The sequence below is a fragment of the Malus domestica genome, chromosome 05 (genome assembly GCF_042453785.1).
Source record: "Malus domestica chromosome 05, GDT2T_hap1".
NCBI classification, from domain to species: domain Eukaryota; kingdom Viridiplantae; phylum Streptophyta; class Magnoliopsida; order Rosales; family Rosaceae; genus Malus; species Malus domestica.
The window spans coordinates 7,810,553-7,822,581 of NC_091665.1; the positions used below are offsets into that span (position 1 = coordinate 7,810,553).

Here is a 12,029-nt window from a genome sequence, read left to right on the forward strand (position 1 = left end):
TATATTGGAGGACAATATCATAATCTAGACATAGTGTCTAGCAGTGGAGGTTCATGCAGACAGGCAAATCTACCCCAGTAGGGCTGAGGTAATCAGGGTCGAGGTAATCAGACTCAAGCAAACAGGGGTCGTGGAGGTAGGCAGCAAGTTCAGGGAAGAGTTAACAACATCACTTTAAAGGATGCCCAGGCTAACCCGGACTTGATCATGGGTACGTTGAATGTTCTAGGCCATTTTGCTAAAGTTTTAATTGATTCTGTGCAACACATTCAATTATTTCCCATAAGTTTGCTCAATGACTTAACCACATCCTACTTCACTCGGCTACGAGTTGGAATTCTCGATGCCTAAGGGTGAAATCTGTTATGTTAGTTGGGAATATCAAGGATGTCCCATCCTTGTTAAAGATGTAATCATGTCGACTAATCTTGTTCCTTTGGATATCATTGATTTCGACGTTATCTTAGGCATGGATTGGTTACACTACAATCGTGCCAGGTTGGACTGTTATGAGAAGGTTGTTACTTTTAACCGACTGGGCAAGCCTACTGTCACGTTTGTTGGTGAACGTAGTGGTCTAAGCACGGAGTTATCATGGCCATAAGGGCGAGACGACTGTTGAGTAAAGGTTGTCAAGGTTACTTAGCTCATGTTGTGCTATCGGAAGAGACTACTACATTTGTTGAGGACGTCGGAGTAGTTAGGCACTATCCCGATGTTTTTCTCGAGGAATTACTTGGCTTACCCCCAGATTGTGAAGTGGAGTTCACTATCGATCTACTTCCAAGTACTAATCTTATTTCCCTTACACCTTACCGTATAGCTCCTGTGGAGTTAAGGGAACTTAAAACTCAGTTGCAAGAGTTGGTTGATAAGGGTTTCATTCAGCTAAGCACTTCCCAGTAGGGAGCTCCGGTTCTGTTTGTAAGGAAGAAGGATAAAACTTTGAGATTATGCATCGATTACAGGCAGTTGAATCAGGTGACGATTAAAAATTGTTATCTGTTACCTCATATTGATGATCTCTTTGACTAGCTTAAGGGTGCTTGTGTGTTCTCGAAGATTGACCTAAGGTCGGGTTAGTACCAAGTGAAGATCAGGAGCGACGACATTCCGAAGACAGCTTTCAAAACTCAATATGGTCATTACGAGTTTTGGTGATGCCATTGGGATTGACTAATGCACCAGCAGCTTTCATGAATCTGATGAATCAAGTATTTCATCCATATCTTGACAAGTTCATCATTGTTTTCATAGATGACATTTTGGTGTATTCGAAGAATGAAATTGATCATGCCAGGCATCTGCGTTTAGTTCTAAAAACGCTAAAGGCAAATCAGTTGTATGCTAATTTCAGCAAATGTCAGTTTTGGCTGGATCAAGTATCATTCTTAGGGCACGTGGTATCAGCTTAGGGTGTGCTTGTGGATCCTCAGAAAGTAGCAGTCGTGGAGAATTGGGAACAACCTTAAACAGTTACGGAAGTACGAAGCTTTCTTGGTCTTGCTGGATATTATCGATGCTTCGTGAAAGACTTTTCAACCATAGCACTACCTCTAACAAAATTGACTAGAAAAGACGTTCCTTTTGTGCGGAGTAATGAGTGTGAACAGAGTTTCTAGTAGTTGAAGTACATTCTCATTCATGCACCTGTCATAGCAATTCCAGATGATGGTAGGAACTTCAAGATCTACAGTGATGCGTCTCTGAATGGTTTTGGATGTGTGTTAATGCAGCATGATAAGATGATTGCTTATGCATCGCGACAGTTAAAGCCCCATGAGATGAACTATCCTACCCATGATCTCAAGTTGGTAACGATCATCTTTGCTTTGAAAATCTGGAGGCACTATCTTTATGCGGAAAAGTGTAAGATCTTCACTGATCATAAGAGCCTTAAGAATATCTTCACTCAGCCAGATCTCAATCTCTGACAACGAAGGTGGGTAGAGTTGCTCAGTGATTATGACTGCACCATTAAGTATCACCCAGGTCGTGCCAATTCGGTAGCTGATGCTCTTAGTAGGAAGTCTTATGGCCAACATAATGCTCTTTATGCTAGTCGCAATCCTCTTTTGATTGACCTAAGATCCATTGGAGTAACATTGAAAGAGAGTCGATGGGGGGCCCTAATTGCTGGTTTTCAGGTCAGACCGGTTCTGTTGGATCGTGTTCTCGAAGCCCAGAGGAACGATACAGAATTTCATGAATTGATACAGGCAGTGTTAAACGGGAAAAAGAAGGACCTCTGGATTAAAGATCCTGACGGCATGTTTATGCAAGATGAACAGATGTATGTACCGAATGTTGAAGAACTAAAGAGAGACATAATGGATGTAGCGCATATTTCTGCTTATGTGATACATTCAGGGAGTACCAAGATGTATCATACCATCCGACACTTCTATTATTGGCCAGATATGAAAAGAGAAATTACGGAGTATGTTAGTCATTGTGCACTTCTATTTTTTAGATTGCTACAACCACTACCAATACCGCAATGGAAATGGGAAGATATTACAATGGATTTCGTGTACAAATTACCTCGTACGCGAAATGGTTACGATGGTGACTGGGTGATAGTTGATCAGTTTACCAAGTTAGCGCACTTCATACCCATTCGCGAGAATTAATCGTTAAGTCAGTTGGCCAAACGGTTCATCTCTGAAGTGGTTAGGTACCACGGAGTTCCAGTTAGTATCATTTCTGACTGGGATCCCTGATTTACTTCGAAGTTCTGGTAGCGTTTCAGGAAGCTTTGGGATCAAGATTACTCTACAACACCGCATATCATCCTCAAACTGATGGGCAGTTAGATAGAACTATCCAGACTTCGGAAGATATGTTGAGATCGTCAGTCTTACAGTTTGGAGACACTTGGCACAAGCGCTTACTGTTGATAGAGTTTGCGTACAACAACAGCTTCCATTCTAGTATTGGTATGGCACAATTTGAAGCGTTGTATGGGAAACCGTGTCGTACTCCACTTTGTTGGTCTGAGGTCAGTGAACAAGTTTTGGTTGGCCCTGAGATCGTGGATGAAACGACACAGAATATTCAGGTGATAAAGACTAACATGAAAACGGTCTAGGATCGGTAGAAGAGTATCGCAGATAAACACTCTACCGATTGAGTTTATAAGGTTGGTGATTGGGTATTCTTAAAGTTATCACCATGGAAAGGTGTTGTGCAATTCGGAAAGAAAGGGAAGCTCAGTCCTAGGTACATCGGACCGTACCAGATAGTTGAATGAGTAGGTGAAGTTGCTTATTGACTTGCTTTGCAACCAGAGTTGGCGAGAGTGCATAATGTGTTTCACGTATCGATGCTACGAAGGTACGTCTCTGATCCATCACACGTGATCCTTCTTCAGCCACTGGAGATGAATCCAAATTTGAGCTATGATGAGGTTCCAGTGATTATCCTTGATTGGAAGGATAAGGTTCTTAGGAACAAGACCATGCAGATGGTGAAAGTTTTGTGGAGGAACCACTCGGTCAAGGAAGCTACTTGGGAGACCGAAGAACGTATATGAGATATGTATCCACGTCTGTTTTATGGCGTTGATTTGTAGTCAGTATTGAAATTTAGGGGACGAAATTTTTATAAGGGGGTAGATTATGACGACCTATCCCTAATTTTCCTATATAATTTCTCCCTGAGTATGTGTATTGCCGGTTATGCCCTTATTGGCAAGTGACGTGGACGTATTCATATCGTTTTTATTTTATTTCTCGCTATCACATTTAAATTGTACACATTGTTACCTGTGTACGTAAACTTTATCAGTGTGAAAACACTATTCCGGATAGATTTTCGATACTCTTTTCTGTACAAAATCAAAAACCCTATCCTTAGCTTTTATTTAGCCCATCCCGTGCACCATCCTCCATTATTTCACTTTTTCACCAATCCCATCCATTCCCTCATTTTTGTCCCTCAATAAAAAAAATAGAAAAGGAACTCTCTTTCTCTCTCTTCATTCTCCCTCTCTCGTATACTCTCTTCTTCTTTGCAAACCCTTAAATGAGCTTCAAAGCTCACGGATCGAACCCAAGAACCTCATTTTCATGTTCATTTCATCCTCACAAACATAACCATGTTCTTGAAACCTGGAATGGACGAGTTTTCAACGTCGAACTCGTGAGGTCCGAACTCGAGCAAACTGAGTTTAATGTGTTTTTGAGCAAGTTAGGAAGTTTTGAAGCTTGGGGAAGCTTCTACGCAACTCCTCGAGGCTCCTACAACAAAACGAGAGAAATTTGGAAGTGAAACGATCGATTTTCGAAGAGTTCACTTTTGGTCGGCACTTTCGAGGCTTTTTCCGACGACCTTCGTCCACTTTTTGGACTCCAGATAGGTAAAACACGATTCTACTCTTCACGAGCTTCAAATCCATATAAAGTACGTAAAAAATGATTGTGAAATGAATGAGAATAGTGAATTTGAAATTTTTCAAAAAACTGGCGAAAAACCAAGTTGCCGATGGCGAGGACGACCAGAGAAGGAGACGGAATATTCTGTTATAGTTGACGGAATATTCCTGACGGCGTCAGGTAACACTTTTAACTTATGTTAGCATTTAACGGAATATTCCTGACGGCGTCAGGCTAACTGATGACACTGGCCTGCGCTTGGGGGTGCGTCTGGCCGTGCCTTTGACGGCGCGTGGGGGCGTGTGAACCATCCGAAAATTATTTTAAAACTTTGGGGATGTTCGTGACGTCGAGTAGGTCACAATGGTATATTTAAACCCTAGGTTTGAGCAAACTATGAGGGTTTTATTTAGGTTTCCGTATATGTGCTTTAATTAATTTTATTTTAATTATTTCACATATAGGGGAAACGTATCCCGAGGACGTTCGAGGCCAAGCTAGGCTCGGGGGCTATGACCCATCGACGTACTTGTGAGTGAGCAGTTTGTTTTTATACCTATACATAATTATAGTTTCCATAAATGTGTATTTACTTCACTTTACATACATATTGCCAAATAATTGATAACTGTGATATGATTGTGATAAATGCTGTTATATGGTTGAGATATTACTGTCATGACATTCATACATATTTGTACATGCTCATCTTGCTGCACCGGTGTTAGTACTCGCCCAAGGGCCAGGGCCAGTCCTTTATGTGTATGTTCACATCGCACTGTTCACTCGTCTTGGATCCAAGTTAGGTGCCAGTCCTGTAGGGTAGCTTGCATTAGGCAATCCGACTTGTATGTGACGTGCTTCTGTACCAGTTTTCACATGATCATAGTACTAGAGGATATTGATTACACCCAGTCTTGTTCGTGTCAGAAACTATATTTTCAACTCCTGTGTCAGCTTATATGGATGAGCACTTAGTTATACTTGATTATCACATGATTATATTATTGTGGCATTTGATACATCATGACTTGGCATATTTCTGGTTATAATATTGTAATAATGTTGTTTTATCGTTTACATACTTACGTAGTATGTTTTAAGGAAACTATACTTGTTTTACGGCGAGGGGTTAGTATATTCGAAAATAAAGGATTTCGTATAAGCATTGTTTTGTTGACCCACTCAACTTTGTTTTTTGCCCCTCCAAAACCTAGATAGTTGTACTCTTTATGGCACTCGAGGAATCTCGACAGTTCTGACATTCTCTTCTGTTTAGACACACGAACTTATCACTGTTATGTAATAAGTGTACTTAGCTACTTTGACTACTCTTCTGTAGTCTCATTGTCTATTACGCTCTGAATAATTGTAGTGGGTTCTTCCCACGATTGCGCACTCTTTCACTATTTAGTATAATTAGTTCTAATTAATTTTAAATTTACTAGCTTTTTACGTCACTTACCTTTATGGTTAGGTCGCCTCACGGTGATGGCCAGCATGCTTCGACCTCCCCAGGTCGGGGTGTGTCATGAACTCCCTTAAAAATATTATTCATGAGAGTTTGTATGGTTTTAAAAATTCAAACGATCATATACCCATCCTCAAAGCGTAGAGGATGCAACTACGAGCGTTTGCATATTTTTTTTCATATTTTTCGCACATATAAATTAATTATTATAATTTTTTAATATATTTGGTATTTTTAAATTACCTGATATTTTTATTTTTAATGTGTTTTATGATTTTTAATCTCAATCTTTGCCTATAATTTACTATAAAAATAAATAAATAAATAAAACTTAAATTTTAAAATTTATATAGAATAATAATTAATAAACAATATATACATATTCATTATATCTATTGTATTTTATAGTAAGTTTTTTTAGTAGTTAAAAAAATTAAAATCATCAAAATAACTTTTTTCTTATCGTGTCGAAATAGGTTACCCACGTGTCATTCTCATGTAAACCTGCTATGGACCCGTTATGAACGAGTTATGATCGTGTGACCCGATAATGATCCAATTAGTTATTGTGTTGACCCGAAATCCATTATTTTTGTATCGTTTACGTATCGTGTTAATAGATCGTGTAAGAAATTGCCAGGTCTACTAGCAGTGAGTAAAAGCAAAGGCATCTAGTTCTTGTTGGTTATGTTGGACAAACACGCTTTCTTTATGTTCTTGTTTTCGATAGGCTATAACATGACCCACAATTAATAAAGCACAAAGAACAAACAAACAACCAAAACACCACACATAAAAGAAAACGCACGCCATGATCACGAGGAATTATAGTAGTTCGGCTAAAACTGGCCTACATTCACTTCGGTGATTACCGAGTTATTTCACTAGTATGAAAACCAGTTTGGTTTACAAGAAAAATCCCCTTTCCTGTCACAAACCCTAGGTCTTAATATCTCTCACCCCTCACACTCTCTCAAAGTGCTTTACTTTATTGTTCATGTGAATAATCAGTCCCCAACAAGTCTATTTATAGTACAAAGACCAATTGTTACATACCTATTTTCTAATTAAGATTCCTATATTCTAATCAGGCTTCTAGGATTTCTAATCTGAATAGTACAAGGAAACTTAATTCTTTCCTAATTCTTTTTAGACAATGATCTATGCACCTTTACTTTCCTTAATACAATCCTAAAAAAAATAGGACACTAACATTGATGAGCCAAATTCCTAATAGGTTCTAGAACCTGCTTTAGCACAATTTTGCCGGTTTAATTTAGTGGATAACTCGACTTTAGTTTTATTTGAAACTTACGTTTGGCATGCATGCCCTATGTAATTTCTTGATTATGCCAAGTAAAATTTGAATTGATTTAAATTAAAAAGGTGAGTGATGTCAACACATTTTTTTCTTCAAACGATGAAAAGAAAAAACAAATCCACAAACAAGCAAACCATGGGCGAATATGTTGAGTAATATACAAAGATTGGTTTTTATCGGCCATTCCCCAAAAAATATAAAGTATGAATTAAATTAAATCGAATCCCATGATAGTAGTAGTGGCTCGTCTTTACCATGTTACTTTTGCCTTTCTTAGGGCATCTAATTCGTACTTTTATTACATGACTTGGAATAAACAAAGAAGCATGGTCCATGCATGAAATGCTATTTGATTGGACATGTGAATTAACGTACACTGTACCTTTAAATTAAAATGCATTAATTTTTGTAATAAGCAATGGATTGCCTTGTATTGAGAATGAGTCTCATATTGATGAGAAGATAAACCTTGCATTGGCTAATAAGTGGTTAGAGCTTTTCTCTTCAAAGCTTTCGTCTCAAATTTTCTAGGTATCAAATTGTATCCAAAATTTCTTTGAGTGGTTGATCTCCCACATTTTAAATAAGGCTAGGAATATATTTGATAAAATGAAGATGCTCAACTTAGTTAGAGATTTTCCAGTGTGACCAGTACACGGGATTTTTCAATGTGATTGGTATACGGGGTGGTACATCTTGTGTCATTATACAGATGGTAGGGTATGTGTGTTAAAAAATTAATCACTTAAAAAATAAAATTTCCTATCACTTATATAAAAACAAATGATATTCCACTCATGTTCCCGTCACAATGAAAAATTTCACTAACTCAGCGGACCAAAACGTCTCTACCATTGTTGGTTTTGACAATTAATTATTAAAAATCCCACATGATATGAAAGCTCGACGTATTATGCTTCTCTATATGGCTACGCTTCTATATATTGATATTACTTAACTGGCCTTGTAGCCTTTGATATATATTATACATGGACAATTATGGCAAGCAAAAAAATCGCTTGCCCTAGTTGCAGGCAATGGGTTCAAATGACGCTGTATGGCACACAGCACCGATGCGTCTGCGGTCATGTACTCACGACTCGCAGTGCTGCTGCAGAAACACAACGAGAAACTAGTGTTCGTGGTCGTGGAGATCACAAAGGTGAGCGTCATAGCTTCCGGAGATGTCAAATTGGTAGGTGTTTTCAAACCAAGGAATCATCATCAAACAATTCTTCTAGTAGTTGTATAGTTCTAGTCGTAATAGTTTCAAGCAATCTTATACAGGGACAGGGACAGGGACGCTGATGTCGTTGCCCTCCTCCCGCTCGGAGGAGCCAGTACCCAGTGGATCTCAACCAAACAAGCGTGCACTTCTTTGCGGGGTGACATACAAGCAACATAAATACAAGCTCAAAGGCACTTATAATGATGTGAAAAACATGGAAAACTTGCTGACTAAGACCTTCCGTTTTCCTGCCAACTGCATACGCATACTTTCAGGTAATTATTAATTAATTAGCTTTTCTTTATTTGTCGATCGTAATCCTATAACCATTCGTAAATTACATGTATAATTATTTCTCAATTAGAAAACATTGGTCTCCAATATTATGTATAAAGGTTAAAAGAGAAGCCAATCATAAAATATGAATCGAGAAAGAAAAAAGGGGGAAATATGAAGGAAGTGGTTATTTGTGGTGACCCTGCGTTGGCATCAAACTTTCACATCGCTTGGGGGAGGAAATGTAATGTAGTTTACATGCGCACATCTAATCTCTCGTAGCAAGATGTTTTTTGGGTATGGAGACCCACGAACAAAACCGTTTAGGCGTTGCCCAAAGCGGATATTATCTTGCTGGAGAGTGGGCTCTAACGTTATTTGTGCTTTATAAGATAATATGTTTACGTTTTCAATTTACCAATGAATGCAGAAGATGATCCGCGTGACCTAGAGCGGATTCCTACAAAGAAAAATATAGAAAATTCCTTGAAATGGCTTGTGGAAGGATGCCAGCGGGGAGACTCGTTGGTGTTTTACTTCTCGGGGCATGGCTTACGACAGCCTGATTTCAAAGACGATGAGCTTGATGGGTTCGACGAGACCATTTGCCCTGTTGATTTTATGGAAGAGGGAATGATCCTTGACAATGATATTAATGAAACCATTGTTTGGCCACTCGAGGAGGGTGTCACACTTCATGCTATCGTTGATGCTTGTCACAGTGGAACGATTCTTGATCTGGAGCACGTGTACAACCCTAAACTGTGAGCATATTTACGTAGTCTTTAACTTCAAATTTATATGATTGCATACGTTCAATCTGTGACATCAAATTTATATATATTATGAGAATATAATACCACGTATTATAAATGTGATTAAAGTTTCACAATTTAGATATCATGGGCATCAAATCCATAGTTTAGGAGTTAATAATGTCCATGCCATAGCAGCATGCAATGTAATCTCACCATAACTCTGTAAAAATTCTCCTTTAACTGTGAAAATACGTTTTCTTTTTACGTGTTAATTTGCAGGAATGCTTGGAAGGATAATATTCCTCCATCTCGTGCTAGAAAAAGTACAAAGGGTGGGTTAGCGATTTCTCTTAGTGCTTGCGAAGATGATAAAATGGCAATTGATACTACTGTAAGTGATCCCTCTATTATTGTGTTTAAGGAAAATATGATGAAAAGCCAACTTCTGAATGTTTCCAAGTTGAAGCTAGATGTTAGTTGGTAAGGAGGGAAAGAAAACCTATCCCTTCTTATCTCCACAAAATGATGGCATTGGAAGGCATACGTTTTCTTTAATAAGGCCTTTCTAAACCGTTCAATAAAAATACAATAACAACAATAAAGCCTTATTTCACTAAGTGAGATCAGTTATTTGAATTTGAAAACCCCATTATGCTCGGTTTTGAGCAAGTCTCCATTAGCTCTAAGTACTCCATGTCTTTTCTTAAAGTCTTTGTCCAAGTCTTCCTAGGTCTTCCTCTAACATTTTTCCTTTGAGCTTCTATCTCATAATCGTATTTAATCGGAGCATATGTAAGTCTGCATTTAACATATCCAAACCACCTTCACTGATTTTCTCTCATCTTATCTTCAGTTGCAGTCCCTCCTACTTTACCTCAGATATCCACATTTTTAATCTTGTCCTTTCTCATGTGCTCACACATCTAACAAAGCATTCTCATCTTCATTACACTCATTTTTGCACGGGTTGATGTTTGACCGTTCAGCATTCCTTGTCATAAAGCCTTGCTAACATTCTCTAAACCGTTCAACATTCCCCTTTTCTTTTTTTACTTCATTTTCATGTGAGCCAATATAATGTATATATCACAAATGCAGGATTTTTCTGGAAAAACAATGAATGGTGCAATGACATACCTTCTCACTGAAATTGTTAGGAACAAGACCGACATAACATATGGAGTTTTGCTTGACGAGATGGTAAATTACATTAAAAAGATTAACCGCGAAAAAGGGAATAACTCAAAATTCTTGAGAACTGTACTTCGACGCAAAGCCATACAGGTTTGCTTTCACTTCATGCAACATGTTAAATCAAATGGGTTAGATCTTCACTTTTTTTTTTTCTTACAAATAGGTGTACCATATGTGACATGCATGTTGACTACAAAGCTCATTCAATTCCTAGCAAAGTTGATATACCAAACAGTTACAGCCAGGCTCCGAATCATGAGTGTACATTGTAATACACTAGTTTTGTTTTGTCGAGAATATTATATGTGGAAGGATGAAACTTTAGCATAAGTTCTTAAAAGATGTTGGTCCTCTCCACACAATGCCAATTGGATTGGATGCTCAAATGCATGCATCTTACTTCGGTTAAAAAAAAAATGCATATATCTCACTAGTGTCAAACTAAGAAATTGTCTTAGTTGCTAAATTTACTTAATGTGGTTGTGTGCAGGAACCTATGTTGTCATCTTCTGAAACGTTTGATGTTAATTTGAAGAAATTTGTCTTGTAATGACATTTTTTTTTTGGTGAAGTTCTTGTTGGGAGTTGTGTCCTAAAAGCTAATTTTGTAATATTGAATATTATGTAACAATTTCATTTTAAATAATTAATAATAGGGCAATATTAATTCATTCTTGAGTTTAGGCTTTTACATTAGAGGGCTAATTTACTATGAATGAGTTTATATGATTTAAGGTATGAAAATAATGTCCTAAACAAGGTTAGGGCAAAGAGACTTGTATTCTAGTTCATAGTTTAGTGAACAGTAACCACCCAAGAAGTTTAAATGTATGGATGGTTACGACATGTTAATAGCTACAAAGTTTCAAGTTATAGTTTGCAAATAGTTCTTAGATCGGATATCTTGTGCTTATATATATGAACTTTGACTTCACCTTAACACCCTCACTATAGCACAGAGCCTGATAGTGTGTTGCTCGGGTTCATATGTATGATTATGGAGATATATGAATGTGCAATAAGGGATCTATCACCTTCTAGTAATTGTTCAATAGAAAGAGATATCCCTTGATGTCACTTGAAGATCCATCTCGGAATTCTTCGGCCGAATTACTTGTTGATCAAGCTATGTTTTTAAGAACTGCTTCAACATGAGATGCATCATGGTGATCAAAGATATTTACATATGTTTTGACATTATTCCATATCACATAAATCTTGATCGGAATATGGATGATAGAAAAATCGAATTGCACTGTAACTACAATCAAGGTTCAAAAAAGTATCATGATTAGCTAACGCTCTATCTTATTCGGGTAATCATGAATGCTGATAGATGCCACTTATAGCTTGTAAAATTAAATTAATTTATTAATTAATTTTATTGCTAGCTATAATAAGAACC

At 37.6% G+C, this 12,029-nt stretch overlaps 2 protein-coding genes across 14 annotated transcripts; both read left to right on the plus strand.

Moving 5' to 3' along the window:
- Positions 1-594: 594 nt before the first annotated feature.
- On the plus strand, positions 595-3,535 carry LOC139196032 (uncharacterized). Its single transcript, XM_070821694.1, has 9 exons — positions 595-867; positions 1,036-1,078; positions 1,258-1,382; positions 1,737-1,810; positions 1,943-2,357; positions 2,474-2,533; positions 2,753-3,061; positions 3,167-3,222; positions 3,337-3,535. The coding sequence occupies exons 1-9, from the start codon at positions 595-597 to the stop codon at positions 3,533-3,535; spliced, it is 1,554 nt and encodes a 517-aa protein (XP_070677795.1).
- Positions 3,536-8,024: 4,489 nt separating this feature from the next.
- LOC103436609 (metacaspase-1) lies at positions 8,025-11,295 on the plus strand. 13 transcript variants are annotated; one of them, XM_070823006.1, is made up of 6 exons: positions 8,025-8,363; positions 8,456-8,671; positions 9,103-9,436; positions 9,710-9,821; positions 10,529-10,714; positions 11,115-11,295. In XM_070823006.1, the coding sequence occupies exons 1-6, from the start codon at positions 8,168-8,170 to the stop codon at positions 11,172-11,174; spliced, it is 1,104 nt and encodes a 367-aa protein (XP_070679107.1). In that variant the 5' UTR covers positions 8,025-8,167; the 3' UTR covers positions 11,175-11,295. The 13 variants fall into 13 exon arrangements, 9 of the variants coding, with proteins under 9 accessions (XP_070679107.1, XP_070679106.1, XP_028957782.2 ...); XR_011581738.1 differs by having other exon boundaries at positions 8,059-8,363; positions 10,588-10,714; positions 10,788-11,295; XR_011581737.1 differs by having other exon boundaries at positions 8,059-8,363; positions 10,588-10,714.
- Positions 11,296-12,029: the final 734 nt, after the last annotated feature.